Source organism: Callorhinchus milii, unplaced genomic scaffold (assembly GCF_018977255.1).
Source record: "Callorhinchus milii isolate IMCB2004 unplaced genomic scaffold, IMCB_Cmil_1.0 Scaffold10, whole genome shotgun sequence".
NCBI classification, from domain to species: domain Eukaryota; kingdom Metazoa; phylum Chordata; class Chondrichthyes; order Chimaeriformes; family Callorhinchidae; genus Callorhinchus; species Callorhinchus milii.
The window spans coordinates 1,976,331-1,994,902 of NW_024704751.1; the positions used below are offsets into that span (position 1 = coordinate 1,976,331).

The 18,572-nt window shown below is 38.2% G+C and overlaps 1 protein-coding gene across 5 annotated transcripts in view; it reads right to left on the reverse strand.

Moving 5' to 3' along the window:
- Positions 1–1,352: 1,352 nt before the first annotated feature.
- trim37 (tripartite motif containing 37) overlaps positions 1,353–18,572 on the reverse strand; it is a 35,761-nt gene continuing 18,541 nt past the window's right edge. For 2 of the 5 annotated variants that reach the window (XM_042338493.1, XM_042338496.1), the window contains exons 16-28: positions 18,372–18,486; positions 17,258–17,464; positions 16,831–16,970; positions 15,449–15,531; positions 14,711–14,764; positions 12,882–13,088; positions 11,699–11,980; positions 8,996–9,127; positions 8,095–8,293; positions 7,015–7,124; positions 6,352–6,489; positions 5,857–5,911; positions 2,134–2,327 (exon numbers count right to left, since the gene is read on the reverse strand). In XM_042338493.1, the coding sequence (XP_042194427.1) occupies positions 2,237–2,327; positions 5,857–5,911; positions 6,352–6,489; positions 7,015–7,124; positions 8,095–8,293; positions 8,996–9,127; positions 11,699–11,980; positions 12,882–13,088; positions 14,711–14,764; positions 15,449–15,531; positions 16,831–16,970; positions 17,258–17,464; positions 18,372–18,486 (1,813 nt within the window). In that variant the 3' untranslated portion in view covers positions 2,134–2,236. Of the gene's footprint in view, positions 5,317–5,856; positions 5,912–6,351; positions 6,490–7,014; positions 7,125–8,094; positions 8,294–8,995; positions 9,128–11,698; positions 11,981–12,881; positions 13,089–14,710; positions 14,765–15,448; positions 15,532–16,830; positions 16,971–17,257; positions 17,465–18,371; positions 18,487–18,572 lie in introns of all 5 variants that reach the window. The other 3 variants (XM_042338497.1, XM_042338494.1, XM_042338495.1) reach the window with 3 other exon arrangements.

Consider the following 18,572-nt stretch of genomic DNA (forward strand, 5'->3'; position numbering starts at 1 on the left):
TGCTGTTTGAAGCTATTTTTAAGGAATTACAAGGCAACAACATTACATTCAGATCTATCCCCAAAACATTTGGTTCCCCAAAACATTTGGTCACTCAATCCACGGCTGTTTGTGTTTGTCAATCCACTGCTGTGGGAAAAGTGGCTGCAGGGTTTAGTCAATCCACTTTTCAAGATGTGATAAGGCGCAACATCAAATGCAAGGATCATTATTATTAAGATACAATTATAAAGCTATCACGCCTTTAATATCATATCAGGTAATGTTATACCTTGTACTTGTGATTTTCTTGAAAGCCTCAGTGGTAAGATTAACTGAATAGACCATCTTGAATTAATTTGCCGGTTTAAGAACTGTACAATAAGCTGTAGTAGGGGTCTTCGTTGCTGCATATATTAAACATTACTGACGCGCAGTCCCCACTTTGTGTGTGAGCCTAGAATGTCAGCAGGACAGGGAGGGGAGGCAGATCAGCTCTGCCTGATCCAGCCCTCACCAGACTTCCAAAGACATGCTCCTTCCAAAAGGCATCGGAGGATTACAATCAGAAGGAACGTCTGAGTCTAGTCAGAGATCATTTACAGGACCCCTTTCTGTCGTATCAGCGAAACGTTTCCCCCCCTCCCCACTATACTATCACAGCAATTACACGACATGCTGAACAGTGCCGGTACAACAACATACGAGTAAATTTCAACACTTTGTACAAAAGTTCCTCATGTTGGAATTTCTACTTTTCCTTTAAGTACTTCAAGAAAATAGCAGCTCAAAGGGCTCCATCAAGTGGCCAAACTAAACACTGGCAGGCAGGTTTCTTCCCTCATTATTTTTCTATGCATTCCTCTTCTGGGGATATTTTAGCTCTTTTCTCCTTGAGAGGCAATTTCGAAGGTTTTAAATTTTGCTTAGCATTTACTATTCCCGGAAGAGCCAGTATTTAGTTTCATCTCATTGCAACTTTAAGCCCAGGTCTTTAGTTTATGAAGACAAACAGCTGACCTTCCAGATTTCTTCCACTACCTCGTACCAGAAGATCGTGTGGTCGCACCTCACATCAGCACATTACACTGTTTGGGGACTGATACACCAGTGCAGTGCTATTGGTGCCTGGCGTTGTCAGAGGTTACTTATTTAGATACCCAAATCAAATGCATTTAAAAGCATTTCCACAAGTTTTTCTTGGGAAGTGTGCAGACTTCATATTAAAATTCTTTCATATTCCAGTGGAATACATTGCATATCATCAGATTATAATAAATATACCCCCGTGAGATGTAGAGTGAAGGATGGAAGTTGCTGTGGTTATAAATCTTCCCAAGGATCTCAAACCTCCTAAACAAAACCATTCCAAATAAATTGAATCCATTTTATTAACAAAAAGTGCAAGAAATGTGATCATGTAAACACCGCAGAGATATTAAAAAGCAAACATTGAAAACATTACAAAAACTGCAACACATGGTTTCTAAACAGTACTTCACAGTGCAAAATAGGGACACTTAAGCCAAGACATTTACATGCATCACAGAAATAGGGTTCAAGATGGACTACATTTCAAGCAGGCAAAACTGTCAAATGTGTTACATTAATATTCAGGCTTCCACTACAGTACGTGTTAGATTTTCAGCATTGGGTACAACTGATTGATTGTGCCTCCTGTGAGTTTTTGCTGGAACTGTGATTCACAATTGGGTGGGTTCAGTCACTGTACAGCATTCCAGAAATCCACAGAAACAAGAGCTCGAAAACTCAAGTTTGCAAAGGGAACTCTTCGTAGAATGAAATACAGTATTACACAAGTTCAAATACATCACATAGCTGCAAAATACACAATGGGATGATTTTAGTACAGAAAGTAAACGGCTCAATGCAATATGTGTAACCACGCACTCTCACCACTTACTGGGACTACTGCACAGTATATTTTCTGTTCTGCACCCTTTCCATATTGTTAATGTTGGGTATTATTAACTTTATTATAAAACAGCCTATTATATGCAGAGCTTTTTAAAATAAACAGACAGCAAGGCGTCCCAGCTACTCCAAAACATCCATTGACAATTCATAAGTACAGCTATATGATAATCCTTGCACTGGATCATGCTAATAACATCTAAACATCTCAAAGCACATCACAAGTAATTGCTGTAAAGTGTAGGACTGTAGTTGTAGGCAAATGCTGCAGTCAATGTGTGCACAGCGGGTGCCACAATAAGTCATGAAGTGGATGACAAATTTATCTGGAGGTTTGTTGGTCAGGGCACTGGGAGAATCTCCTTTCAAATTGTGTTGTGGGATCTTTAGTCCACCTGGTCAGGCAGTCAAACCTTGTTTCATCCATATATTAAAAAAAAAGTTGGGAGCACATCAAATTCACATATGCAAAACCCAAGAATTTATGCAAGATTTTTTCTTCAACAGAAAGGCACAAGATCTGCAAGTGAGCAGTGTTAAGGAAGTCTATAAGCCTCTAGGGAATTCCCTGAGGAAAAACAGTGGTTTGCACTACTGAGGTACATCTAATATTCAACATTATAAAATTGACCGCCTCTTCAGTTCTGTTGTAGGAACAATATGAGAGCTGAGAGATCTAGATTAAATCGGTCATACAAAACATCTAAGCAAAGACAACAAATATTCAGATTCGAAATAAATTAATGTGGAAGAATGTTGTTGGAAGCTTAACTCTCTACCTCTGGCCTAGAAAAGATTCCAGCATGACTAATAGTCACAGACAGGTACAAAATAAATGATAGATGGGAATATTAGCAGCGGCAACACTTCCAAACATTCTATAATGTGCAGTTTTCAGTTTGCAAAGTTTTCCCTGGAATTCAGAGACTCAATGACCAGCACTTTATAGAAAACAGTGTCACATCAGGGTATAAACGTACAGATAATGTAAGCGTTTTACTGAGAAATACTACTTTCTCTAAAGAATATGCTCACAATCATGCATTCTCTTCAAATCTACATTCTTAACAATAGCAACCCAAGGCCAATAGGGAAAATGACTGCTGCGTTTGGATATCAAACAGCTGCAGTATGAAGGTTCGGTTTAATAGAATGGCAGTATGGACCACTGGGTAAAATACAGCTACATCAATTTACAGACTTCACTAGTTGGGGGTAACTTTGTTAAAATATTGATCATTCGGCTAAAGGGACAGACAAGACAGACATATGCTGTTGCAAACTTTAGGATAATCCATATGACCCTCAATACCAGGCATTATTTGTTCAAAGCTACATTTTACTACCACTTCACTTTGCATCCATTACATCTGAAACTAGGAATGTGGAAATATGCGACCCTTTACCTTATGTATGTGTATGTAGTTTTATTTGGGATATTTAAACAGCATGAGGTTATCCCCAAATAGTAACACATCGTTACTATATTATCCCGTTTGACCAATTGGAGCTTTATCCATTAGCCTGAATATTTTACGGGCATTAAATCAGCAGCAAAGGTTTTATAGCACATTTAACGATATGCTTCAGAAGTAGCACACAGTACTGAAGCAACAATGCATTGTTGTTGCAGAGTGGTAGGATAGTGCCATCAAGCAGACGTAGATCCTACCCTGCAAGGGTTGGAGTAATCGTGATCAGCTTTTGCATACCTCCCAGCAGTCAGAGGAGAGAATGAATTGCCAAATGTATGGGACTTGTGGAAGTTGGATCACTCTTTTGTATGAGATGGGATGAAGATCTTTATACTATAAATCCTCGCTGCACAAATTGATTCTACCCAGGTTCTTAAATCTAAACAACAAGGTAACACTGTACTGAAGAGATCAAGCACCTTCATTCGAGTTATGATATTGTTGATTACTCATAAATTATGTTGTATTGCTATTAATGATCGTCTCAGCCAAAAGCAAAACCATGAAGTAAGATTACTGGTAGTTCACTGCACTAAATGACTACATCACATCCGATGGCGTACAAGCACACTTATAGTTTTAAGTCTAACATAACATTTGGACACTTTTCCATTCTGCAACCATACACTGGTTAGTATACTTGTGAATGAATGTTGCAAACTCATTCACTTATATGCTGTTTATAGCCAACATTTTATTGAAGTGTTTATTTGGAAAACAGACATTCTGCAGGCAGTTTAATTTATGGGAGACATTTTGAAAAGGCTGCTATACTGCAGCTTTCCATTATAGTAGAGCACAAGATTTGAACTGGAATTTTTGAAGAAAGTTATTATCAGCATAGTTAAACTTCTCATTCTACACACTACAACATATTTTAACATTTCTCCTTTATCACATAAATACGTCAAGAAACCAAAATTTCTAATAAATACTGCTAAAAATTCAGAAAATGTGGAAATCAGAAAGAGGGATGGAAAACAAAGATGGGGAAGTTGACTCAGTGGGTTGGCACACCTTAGACAAATGGGGTGACATCTTGTCTTGTGTCTGTAAGGGGTCAGGTAGTCTTAAGGTGGCACAAACAAGCACCTCAAAACTGCCAATACGGTGGCACTAAAATGACAGCAGCACCAAGAGGACTTAGGTGGTCTTGGGTGGGTAATACAATACAGGACTTTTACAATCGGTGTGATCTTAAGGTTGGGGTTAAGGCACCTGACCTGAAAGTTTTTGACACTGACACCGGGTGCTTCAAATAAGAGTGTTCCTCAACAAATCAACCTGCTGCTGTTCATACATCTTCTCTGAAGGGGAATGTTGAATTACAAATAGTCATTGATCCCAATTGTGTGATAGGCTAGGTACATCAACCAAAACGTCAAATCTTGGATCCAGTAATGATTTCAGCAAGCTTGGTGCTTGCATTGTATTAGGTAAAAGAGCATCACCTCACCATCAGCAACATATAGGCATTATTACTATTTGATCATGTTTTTTTTCCCTTTTGGCACTGGATTGGTCTGCTGCTAGGCTGAGACAGATTACAGGGCATGGTTTTGTACAGGGTATGTGCAACTATAGCCTCAATTAGCTTTCAAGGGAGTATTCAGCTGATATGAACATTGCTCTATCCACAGCCATGATTTAAGAGCTAACAACGCATTGATGAATGGGGGAAAAAAAAATCCAGTGCAGCCTTTACTGGGAACACTGTACCAGTGTACAATGGTGTGTAGTTGTAGTATGTGATTAATAAACAAGCATCAGTTTCACACAAAAAAATATCTCTTTTATCCTATTTATGAAAGTTGGGAAGATTCCTTTAGTTTTCCCCCATTCTTGACCATGTTAGCTTAAATGTGGTTCCCTTGTTTGTCTAGGTTGTGTAAAAATGGCATCATCCCAGGACTTGGGTCCTTTTGTTCTAAAGAAAAAAAAGATCATTAGAAAAGAGAAAAAAGAATCAGCAGAAAAGTGTATTCTTGTTGCATTATTTCCCTCATGGTATAGTTAAAGAGTCTCAAAGCTCTTCATTGTAGTTCTGTAATTAGTTGCTGAGAGATAACAATTCTCCCTTTGTCAAGGTAAGGAACTCGCCAGGCTCCACTTGGATTTTCCACTGTTAAGTCTCCCCCAATACGTTGCTATACAACATTCACTCACTCCTATAAACACACATAGCGACCAATCACTATCCTACCCTTGACGTTCCACCAGCATAGCGTTAAGAACTAAGCACAACAAGCAATTTCATCAAACCCCCAGGGTTCTGCATTTGACTATTCCACAGGCCTAATTGGTCTGAACAGATAATTCAAATATTCCGACAAAAGTATTTTTTGACAAAACACCACGTGATTTTACTTGATAAATCAGAATCTTCATATACTCTTGTGGAACTTAAGAGTTTAGTAATGGGGTTTATACAATACAAAGGGTGAAATTAGCACTGTTATTGACTTACCACTCATTTGTTTCTCCTCTAACAAAACTGGCATCTTCAGAACTCACCAAATCACCTGTATTAAAACAAAGCATATTGTGAATCTCACTTTCCTCTTTGGAGACCTCATCGTTCTTCTAGTTTGGAGAGTGGTGGGTTAGTGGGTCACATACTTTCTCATGGCTTCAGAAGTCTGCATCAATGTCAAAATGGCTGGTTTGAGAGTTCCCCTGAGGTGAAGTAAAGCACACTGCAAATGGCTCATTACTAAGAATTTTCAGTAAATGTTAGATTATCAACACATGCTGTAACTCAAACCAATATGCACCAATGGGACTTGGGCAAGTAAATTACCTCTACATCAACTATCTCCCAGAATTTTGATTAACTTGTCTAAGCTGCCATTTTTTCAATAATTATAGCATTGACTGTTAGAGACAATTTAATTACAAACTTTTTTTAAAAAAAGTATACATTTCAACATGTTGTAGAGTTCTAGTTTGGGTGCTTTCATACCTGAAGTCTGGGAAGTGAAGGAGTGGGTCACAAGCTCTGTAGGTGTGATTTCTTCCTGATCTTCGTTCTCTGTGTCAGATTCACTGTCAGTGCTCATCCCAGGCAGCAACTGAAGAACCTGCTTCTGTAGTGTCACAACTATGAAAGGACAATTCAAGAGTCAGCATTTCCCATCTAGACTTACTCAAAAAAGTCCATTGTATTAGCACCATGAAGTTCAAAAGCTACACATAGAAATTCATCATTAATTATTTTCTGCTACTTCCAGCGATAATACAAACCAGTGCCTACTTTCAGTCGTCTGAAGTTTTATTAATCAAACTGAATTGTGCACCATACCTTACCTTACCAACCAGTATAAATGGATTAAATTAAAAAGTATATTTGGTACCTACACTGTAAAACATATTACATAATGCATTGAGTGTCAAATCACCCTGATGCAACGCGCCCTTCTTTTTCTAATCACAATTAAACTATCATGTAGTACAGGCAGAGAACCAAGAGACAGTTATACCCATTTTAGCCAATTCAAACCCATTTCCCTTCAGTTTTAACTGGGTTTAAATGGACATTATATTAACATTAGCTATGGTACATTTTGGATATCATGTCAGTTTTCTCAGCAATGCACCAAAACTTTCAAGATTGCTGTGCATTTACCTTCCTCTGACCTGCCCGATGTATCAAGGGACGGAGCTCGTGTTCCTGCAGCTGTTGTAATATCCTCAGTGTTAGACCGCTGCTGGCTATCAGTGTGACAGCATTGAGACCTGAATAAAGAATCAAGGATATTCAAAAACAAGTATCTGACTAACAACCCATTTTAAAAATGGGACACTTGACACCAATGAACTTTCAAGCACATATTGTGCAAAACACAAAATTATAACTTAGCTACTGGACTTTGACAAATTCACTTTTCTAGCTGAACAATCTTTTTGTATTTTAATGCTGCATTTACACCCTCGCACCAAAACCAGATAGAAAATAACTTATTCTGCACAAGAACAGTTATGCACACAAGGTTAAAATAACTTCAGGATGCAATCTAGTGTTTGATTGGTTTTGCGCTGCCCTGTGGATGAGACGAGAATACAAGGACATGTATGCCTCTTCAAGTGGATGTTAAAGAATCCACATAACTACTCAAAGAGAAGGGAGTTTCTCCTGGTGTCCTGGCCAACAATCCTCAGATAAAATTAGTCATAGCTGTGTGTGAAACACTGCTGTGCACAAATTGGCTGCCATGTTAGTCTACAGAATCCTACACATTAAAGTTTGAAGTGTTTGAGATGTCCACCTGACATGAAAAGCACTTTACCAAATGCAAGGATTATTAATTTTAAGATAATGTTCCTTTGGTTCAGATCCAGAGGGAGTTCATCAATTTCTTCAATATCTTGAACACCTCAGTCCAACGCTTAAGGATTACAACCCAGGTCTAACCAGCCTCTAATCAAAACTAAGCCTCTATATTCCCTTTGGATCTCCCGAACAGAGGGAAGTGTCATCCACTATCTAGCTTGTTAATTCCCTTCATTATTTTAAACACCTTAAACAGATCACACCATAACCTTCTCAGGTCTGAGGAATACAATTCAAATCTAGCAGCCTAGCATCATACTATGATGGTGAATACAGGAGTAGCATAAGCAAAGATAATGTGGAGTTTATTTGCTAATCCTCTTGGTTGGGGAATGAATTTAAACACTGATTTGAAATGTTACATCATGCTCTCACCCTAATGTGATAATTTTCCGTGTCATCTCCAGTGATGTCAATCCATTCAATGCTGAACTACTGAACATTTCTTGGCCAGTAATTGGAAATGTTCTGTCCTCAGCCTTAGAGACTGGCAGGGGCTCCGAACCGTTTGATTTGCTTGTAGATTGTGGTGATCCTTGTCTACTGGTGGGCTTTGGTGCTCCTATAGAGAAAACTCCATGAACAGATTGCATATTATTCTCCCAAAACACAGGCTCAACATTCATCAACAAGTAGTACCAGTCACTGTTCGTCTACACCAAATGATATAAACGTATAGGCTATTTTTGGAAATGCAGCTAGACTACTTTCACTATTATACATGGGACAGCAACCATTTTTCGTTTAAAAATAAATTTTGGATAAATCCCTAGGCTAGATACTTTGACCTTAACATACTCATTATAACCTCATTTTGCTCAAGATATACAGTTCAAGCTCAGCATTCAAATGCTTGTTGATAGATTTGTGGTTTGTCCTATTTATGCTGTTGAAGCTAAGCAGCTTCAATGAATACTTATATTAAATACAAGTTTTAAAAAGAACAGCATATGCATATTGGAAGTTGTGTATGGACCTAGACTTTACTTCATCAGGTGCTATAGAAAGGGAATGCAGAAAATGTTAGCATGATTGTAACAAGGACAAGCCAGAAATCTTCTGTCAATTTATACTAACAGTAGTTAATAAACACCTACACATAAGGGCTATGTTCAAGGTGGTTCTAGGTTTTTGCTGGGGTTATTTCGAAACAAACTGTTTATAATGGCAGTCAAAATTTCGATTTCAGAATGAATTGCATCTCCCTGTATTATAATAAAAATATTGCTCTACTTATTTTGACAGCAATTAATTGAAAAACATATTGCAAAGCTACCTTCTGTACTGTTTTGAGCATCACTCTGTCCATGGAGGTCCTTATCTCCACAATCCAGTCCTCTGCGGAGAGGTAAGCTACTCCCTGCACTAGAACGACCAGCTTTTGGAGAGATGCTTTTTTTCGTAGATACTGAGACAAAATGAAGATATAATATTAATAATAATCCTTGTATTTAATATAGCACCATATCACATTTTTGAGCTGCCTCGAAGCGCTTCACAGAATACTGTAAAGGACTGTATATTTTGTGGGCGAAATGCAGCAGCCAATTGCGCATAACTCTGTCCCACAAACAGTTGTGGATTGAGTGACCAAAAATTATTTTTGAATTATTATATAATTTTGAAGGGATTATTACCCCCAGAAAAGCGATCCACCAATCGACTAACAACCAGGTTCCTACTGCTGGGTAAACAGAGGTGTGTGGAATAAGATATTTTACAAATCAAGCAGAACTAAGAGCTCAGTTGTGTCACATCAACAACTGAAAATCCCTTTTCGATTATACTTAAAACAAATCAGGACTGGAACGATGAGATTGAGAATGGGCACGAAGAAGCACGGCGAACTATCATAGTCAATGACAATTCAAAGTTGGTTAGGTATTGTCCCTGTAAAAGTAAAACAATCTCTCTACACTGGTATTTTTAAACTTCTCTTATTTAGAATTAATTATTTTATTTCACTTTTTCACTAAAATACACAGGAATCAAGATTATGAGCATGGTGTTTCTTTACTATTTTGCAACAGAGAAAGAAACTGAAAAATGACAAAAAAAATCCACTCAAGCAGATCAAGGCCTTTTTCCAAGGCAATGCAAACTGGATTGCTCAGTTTAAGATTCACTCTAAAACAGGCCTGAAACCTTTTGGAGCATTTGTTTATTAATTTTACTTAAGTTTCAGGATGTGCTTTTGACTACCTCTCGCTCACAGGCATATACAATGCATGAGGCATAACCATAATTAGATTTAACTATTTTTCGATACCTGCTGCTTTCAACTTTAGTTTATTCCATTGAAATTTTATGGCACATACTGCACCTAAACTTAAGACTATTGGTTGAAAAATAATGGGCAAGGACTCAAAGCTAGCCACTAATATTGTGGGGCTTGACCATCCTAACATACTAGCATTTGTGAATTAGTCTCATTGGACCCAGGAGAGACGAGTTCTATATTCTTAAAATCATAGAAGATAACCAATATGGGTTCATGAGGAAATATTTTGCCAAACAAATTTACTGGTTTTCTTTGACTGTGTGACAAAGGAGATTGAAAAGGGTAAGGCAGTCAATGTTGTATATCTGGATGTCAGTAAGGTCTTTGATACAGTTTCCCTTGATAGAATGGTACTGAAAATAACGAAAGCAGGAATCATAGGAAATATCTTGGAATCTCTCAAGAACACTTGCCATCTGTTTTAGCACAGTTTTAATTTTAGCTTTCACTCAGCAGTTATAAATTCAAAACACAATAATGACACAAATGGGTCACTTTATATTTGCACACTAGTTAACTTGGGGATTTATTATGTTCTATGTGTAAACAATATGTAAACCCAAGTCTGGAGGTAATTACAGATGCCCTTCATTATACAGTTTTTTTTAAACCATTGAAAAGGTTGGTTGCTAAGTTTATAATTAAGATTTTTTGGGGGGGTTAATGAATAATATCTTGATTCCCTCTATACAATCCCAGGATGGTAGGATGAAGGTACTTGGGCTCATTTGATCTCGTAATTCCAGAATACCTAACTTTCCATGTTTCTGTTACAGTACCAAGCCATTTTTTTTAAGTGAGTCCATTGTCTTGGCTTGAAACACCCTCCTGGTAACCCATTGATGTCACCTACTCTTTTAAAAAAAATACTCCCTGGCCTCTGTGCTAAAATTGTCCTTCACAACTACGAACTTGTAATCCTTACTACCGTGGCAAATCTGAAAGTAATGTTCTGGAGTTACCTTCTCAATGTCATTTGGTATCTTATTCACTTCTATAAGGTCCTTCTGAGATATTTTCAAGACTGAAGCGTCCTAGTTTATCTAATTGTTCCTCAAAGTTCATCCCTCTGACACAGTTCTGTTGTCTGACATTTGAAATCTGAAATCTGACATTGTTGTTGCTCTCTTGTGCATGTTTTCCAAGCTCTGACCAGACCTACATGCATTACTCCAGATACAATTGTATGACTTCCGAGGATTTGAACTCATCTGATTTGGCAATATACTCCAGCATTCTATTAGCCTTGTTTTATTGATGCCTTTGACGAAGTACGCGACAAGTCAATAAACACACCTGGGCTTCTTTCAACTTCACCAGGGCAAGTTCTACCCTATACACAAAGTACATGTCGTTGATTTTTTACTTCCAATGTGCTACATCTTGCATTGATTTGTATTGAATTTCACATGCCAATGATCTACTCAGGTACGTACCCTTTCCAGCTCTCTTTGTACGATCACATCTGCTTCCTCAGATTCCAATTTCACCCAACTTGGTATTATCTGCAAACACTACCTTACACTGAGACTGCAAATCCAATTAATTAATCCACACAGGAAAAGGAGGCGCTCCAGCAGAGACCCCTAAGGCACTCTACTCAGCACAAAAAACCCTGCAGTAAGATGTCTTGTAGGAGAACAATTATAGCCTTTAAAGCTAGTGTTTGAAGATTAGAATAATCTTCTGTTCACTCACCAAATCTTAAGCAATTGCCTGAACTTGCTCCCTTTGACAGAAGGTCCAGTGCTGACTCATGTCTTTGAACTCCATCAGTTCCACAAGCTCCAGAAGGTCCTTGTTCCCCTGGACAAGTGGGGCAGTTCACTCCCAATTCAGCACACATCTGACTTTTGACTTCAGACATTTTGCTTCTAACTTCAGCCATTTGAGCCTTCAGCCTCTTTAGAACCCCTGAATCAGGAGGGGATCGACGCACAGCTTGTTGTCTTCGTTGGTCACGATCTTTACGAGACTGAACTACCATTTTTATTTTAGAAAAAGTAATCACAGCAAGAAAAACATTACAGAACCGTAGAGATCTTAATTAAAAAACATTTATCATCACATATCATGGCTGTGTTCTAACATTGTGTGTAATAAGGTCCTAGGACATATGCTTGCTAAGAAATGTTTCCATGTGACAAATCCCTTATTTTAGCCATATTACAGGGAGGAAATGGGCAGTGGCCAGATATTCCCATTTCCACCTGTGGAATAGCTAAACATCAAATCTTAAACTTTACTACCTACTTTCTCTCACTAGCAAACTAGTCAAAAAAAAGTACATTTAAAAAATTAATATCTATAACTCAATTAAAACCTTACCGTCAAAGCCAGAATAGTTTATTACTAGTAAAGAAAGGTACCTCGGTCTGTTCGCATAAAAAGTGTTGAAAATTGTTATTTCTGCAGATAACCTTTTGAGCAGTGAATACAACAAATTACAGTAAGCTGAAATGCCCCTTTCAATATAAACTCAAACTTTAAAAACAAATTCTCCCTGCCGAGGGCACCAGTTTGTGCTGTGTTACAGCTCTAAGTGTCCCAACATGTCCTGAGAACTTCACGTGCAATCTAGTCAGCAGGCTATTCAAATATGGAAAGCATTACACTAGAATCTGATGAGTTTCTCCACAGATAGTTTACAGCAGTGACAGTGACCACAAATAGAAACCAAAACTGCTGATTTTTCCTCCCTAGCCAAGTGTATAAAGGTTAATTGTAGTACCCTAACTGAGGTCAACTACCTCAGGGCAGGCCATGAATCAAACCCACTACTGGTCTTCACTCCCTAGGCTAGTAGGGGAAGCTAGCCATTGGATTCTTAGTGGATTTCCGCTAAATAATGGCTGCAAATAAATTATCACATTGTACCTACCTGCAGTGTGCAGGATAGAAGCTGGTGGTCGCGGCTGGAGTCCCCATAGGCTTTCCATGCTATTCCGGTCCTTCAGTTCCAACAGCTGTATAAGAATGACTGGGTCAATGTCTAACAGGCTGCTGCTGGCTGCTGATGCCAAGCTGCCCGCTGAAGTCAAGCTGCCCATTCCTCGCTTCGAAGACCTATTGTGATTGCTCATTCCACCTGTCGAGAATGCAGATTAAAAATACTATTACAAATAGCAACTATAAAAATGAGAGACATCAGTTTGACAAAGTAATGGGACTTCAAGAAAACAAAATTGACAAAACATTACAATATTCTCACTAAAATTAAAGTAATCCTACAACTGCTCCAATACCAAAGCACTGTTTGTAAGTTAACCTGGTCTCAGTACATTTCACCCAAATAACCACTTCCATGCATATAATAAGTCTAGCAATGACAATCGGTGGTTTGTTTGTCCACAGCCTTGATTGAAAACAATGTGGAGTTCGCAGTATAACTTGACCTCCCATTCCACATGATTCTTCTGGGAGTGAACTGGCTTCGCTCTTGGAAATGCAATCACAACTTTTAGCAAAAGCTACAAAGGACATTCACCACTACAAAGGTTTTGAACAGGCTATAATTATGCAAGCTAGGAATTTTCAGCAAAACAAAAGGTCTAAATAAATAACACCACAAAATGTATTGTTTGCCATACACATTCATCCTCAACTTTAGTTAATAAGTTTCTTTCCTTTGATTATCTCCCTGAGCCACACACTTCATTTGTCAGAGAGAAGACATGCTCCCAAGTCACTGGTGCTCAAGTTCTGCAGTAGGAGGAGCACAAGCTCAAATCCCTTCCTATAAATATTGGAGGAACCATCTGTTCTCATCTTTATACCTGACACCACGATTTGTATTCAGGAACTACTCATGGAGAGATGAGTCATGGGAACCTGCATCTCTATCTGCTCTATAGCAAACTGGTAGAGAATCAATGATCATATCTTTAAAAAAAACACACTAGGTAGATGGTTACATATCAGTTAGACTAACTCTCACCTGGCACACCTTTTGAGTTAGCAATTTTCAGGTAAGGGGCACAATACAAAAATGTCTTTGTTCTTGAAGCCTGACCATTGACATTAAAGCAAGATTATTTTACAGGGGTGGGACGGGGGAGGGGAGAGAGAAAGAGAAAAAGAGAGGAGTAAACAGGGTCCCCTTGGAAATGAGCTGGCTCCATGGTATTTGGCAACGGAATGTCGAGATCAGGGCAACTCACTCCGGCGATCTCTTAGTTTGGTTCCTGAGCCAAGCGGGTCCACAGTACTCCAGGATACTGCTGATAGCAGACCAACCAGTCCTGACTCATCAGCGGGACTTGGGAGGGGCAGACCAGTCAATGGGAGCAGGAATTCTTCCCACTCAGCTTCTGTTAACCCTGAAAGCCAAAGCCCTAATAGATTAATTCAAAAAGGTGCAAAGAGGAGTACATAAAATTTACAGATGACCACAAAAAACACGAATTGAGGAACATTTTTCTTCCACTTCTATGATTATTGGTTTACATAAGTGTTCCTAATCTAAAATGGAGAAACGTATTTCACCTTTGGGACAGGTGCAGAAATAGACCACCCTTGAGCATTTTGGGAGAAGATGATATGCAAGGTACCTGCCCTACCTCTACACCTGGAGACACCAACCTTCAGATGATAAGCAGCTACATGAAGGCATTCTTTCTTGTGTTGAGGAACGATAACATGATAATGCTGGGCATATCGGAGTGATTTTACCCACGGTTAATGGCAGACAGCTGAAGGTACGGAGCCTACCTGATGTTTGGAAGATAGTCCCCAGCATTCCCATATTCGAAAGGAACCCAGTGTCTGATGGGAGGAAGTAACTTTTGTAGTTTTTTAAAAAAATAAAAAAACGGCTGAGGCATTTAAGTTAGAGATTCAAAAAATGACTATTTATAGAGGGCTGAATGAAAAGCAGTATATGCACTTCCTTTCCCCAACCCTCCAAGTTTGTAGCTGTACGTGAGTAAATTAAAAGATAGCAGTAGATATAAATGGTTGATTGGATTTGTTGTTTAAGAGTTTTAAACATCCTGCTGAAAGTTACAGCATGTAGGGTAGAGCAGCTGCTTTACACTTTCAAATATTCCCATTGTTGCACCCTCTCAATTATTAAAAACTCTGAATATGATCCAATGAGAATGTCTCAAATGTACCATTCTGGTTCATTTTTCAGATAACTTAGTACTAAAAGTCCCCCATTCTATTCATATTGGAAGAGTTCGATAATTAGTGTGTGTTCCAGTAAAAAGTGCTTAAGAGGCTAAAAGCTTAAAGGCACAAAGCACATTTTTGTATTACATACAGGAACTCAAACTATGTATCAAACAATTCATGTGTTTGCCCTAATTAGAAGCAACAATACAAACTTTTCATTCTGTAACAGTTTTCTTTCACAATTTCTTTGAAAAATCAGCTTAAACACTCTTGGCATGACACAAATTAAAGCATAGTATTCCTTTGGAAAGTAAGTTGTTAAAAAAAAGTTACCTGAAGCCCCTGCGGTATCATCCATCAATTCTCCCTCCTCTAAATCCATGTTATTATTGTATTCAACATCATTCTCTCCTGACCTGGAAAGCAAAACTCGAGGTTATAACTGAAAAATTTCCTTTGCTTCAGCTTAACTTGGTTTTACCAAGAACTGTTTATCGCTCTCTCAACTTGCTAGTTTCATTCTGTGGTAGTGGTTTCCCCCCCGATGTTTATATTTATAATTGAAGAAGTTAGTTTAAAACATTTTCTTTCATAGTAAAAGTTAGCCTGGTCCCAGCTCTCTTTTAATGCAGCCCCAGCACTAAACACTAGGATTGTATACAAATTTCCTTTACCAGTGGGTTGTTATGATCTGGAAGCCTGAGAGGATGGTGGAAGCAGTTTCAATAATAACTTTCAAAAGAGAAATGGATATATACTTGAAAAGGAAAAATTTGCAAGGCTATTGAGGAAGAGCGGGTTTAATTGGATAGTTCCTTCAAAGAACCTGAAAAGGCACGATGGGCCAAATGGCCTCCTTCTGTGCTGTAAGATTCTACAAGTACTTCAGGGAAACTGCCCAACTGATTTAATTCCCTCAATTTTCATGGAAAAATGTTTGGCAACTCCTCCTTATGCAGAAATGTGTCGAAACATCATTCCAGAAAACCAAAAGAAAAAAAAAACTACTAAACCTTCTGAAAGGGGGTAGGTAATCCCATATTATGATAATGGGTCAATGGGTGTTGTCAGTAGCTGACCTGAGCAGCCTTTATTCATGTGAAAGTCTGGACAGTGAGCATTGGCAGACTAATAACTAAAGAAGCATCATAGTGAAAACCAATCCTGTCTTCATCCAACTTTCATCACTTAACAACAGAAGTTACTGGCAGTAAATCAAAATGACAATCATGACCCATTTTCTATTCCCTCTCCTGGGACCATTTGGGCAAGTTGTAATTTTCTCAGTGCTACATTGGTCCTTCTTTGCCATTATTGTCTCATATGTCTCATCTAGCCACTGAACCATTAGAAGAGACAGAAATTTTTTATAAAACTATGAATGCTACGCATATAAATGCAAGCTTTTGTTGGATGTTTCAACAGAAGAAAACAACTTCTTGTCAAGCTCTGTGGAGGGTGATGTGTAAAGACTCTTAAGAAGCCTGAATTTCCAGGAAGTTCAATCTAATCCCAGATATCTATGATCGGGGGCCTAATATAGTTCATAGATTTTTTAAAAACTATTTAAACTTACAGGTATATAAACAAATTATAAAGAGCACAATGGGAAACATTAAAAATACATACAGCAAAACAGTTCAAGTATGCTGTGAAACATGATCAGTAGACAGTGATAGCAAGCACAATTGGAAAACTGTATATGATGTACTTACATAGTTTCCTCATCTATATCATTTTCCTCTGTATTGCTGGTTGCTGTTGAACTAGCAGAGGAGCTGCTGCCATCAAGGTGATTCACTTCTTCATCTCCTGTTAGACAGTCAATGTCTAAATCTCCATCAGACAAATCATGCTAAAGAACATGAAAAATAGTCATTAAACATGGGATCAAAGCATTTCATAACATTCATTATATGATTTGACTTCAGAAGGTAAAATCAGCTATTGGCACGCAAATGACAACAACAACTTGCATTTATATAGCACTCCTCATACAGGGTAGTCCCAAAGCGCTTGGATGTTGGTTCAAGACATTCAACCATGTGCAGTGTGAATTTAGAAGTATTATACAAGAGTGAATTCCGAATCAGGTAGTCTGTCTGGGCAAGAAGTCTTCCCTGATCATTGCAAACTACCTACAGTGGAATCATCACGTTGAGTCTTGTCCTCTTCATCCTCATCCTCCTCTTTGACCAAGCTGACATCCAAAACTGAACAGGCTCCCTCTGCTGGCTGATCTTCATTATAAGCAGGCTTTTTTGTTACGGTGTCTGAGCCCTCACTACTTTTATCTGGTGGTGACGAGCTTCGTGATGCCATGCTACGTGAAAGCTCGAGGACCAGCCTCTGTGGAGATGAAAGAGAAAATAAATCAAAATCAATTGTACTTTCACATGATTTTAATAGCAAGTTCTTCATCAACTCAATGCACAAATGGTTGTATCCGCTGACCACCTTGTTTGTTAGAAGTCTCTGAATTTCGATAAGACTTCTGTTTTATACAGACAAAAAATGTACTTTATTGAATCCATTGCAACAAATATGAGATTTTAATGGTAATTTATAGACGTGTCATACTTCCCATGCCAATTTTTCATGCATGTCAATACCAGTGCCATTCTTCATTCCAATTTAATGATAAAACACTTCTGACTTATAAGTCATGTAGCTAAATACTCCAATCTTAACCAAGACACCCAAACCATTAATGATTTCACCCTACTTCCATAACAGTCTATATTTCTGTTTCAATGACTGCTTGTTTTTTCTTGATCTTGCTACACTATACTGTGACATGAACTTAAGATACAAATTGAGTTATCCAGCAGACGTGGCCTATAAAAATGGTGACTGGCATAATTTTTGAATATTTCTGTATCCATTTGGATACTGAACAGCTATCTTTCAATTTTGCTTTACTGCAAAATAATTAAAATAAACCAATGCCATGTAAAACAGCACTTGGAAGTCTGCTCTCATTCAATAACAGCGACTTTCACAGCGGGAATTTAAGATGGCAGCGCCAAGCATTGCTCAATTGGTTTCAAGTGCTACCATTTTTTCAAAGACGGCATTCCTCAAACACATTCATGCTAATTCTTATAAGGAATATATCGCATTTGTGAATACCGCAATTTTGAACTCCCAATATATGTTCAAAAATGCAAATCAACAATTTTTTCAGAATATCTATCTCTGATTCTCCTAACACCTGCCTTGACTCCACGAATGAGGACAGATAGCAAAAACTAACCTTTTTGAGATTCTTAACTTGCTGAATGTAACCTGCTTGAGCCAGTTCGAGCTGGCTGATGTACCAGTTTTGGTCACGACATTTTTGGAAAAATGTAGGCGAGCGCACCTGATACCTGTAAAAACCATACAGACAGTAATGGATATAAATACTAGATTTTCAAAATTTCATTTGCTAGCTAAATAATATTCAAAGATTTCA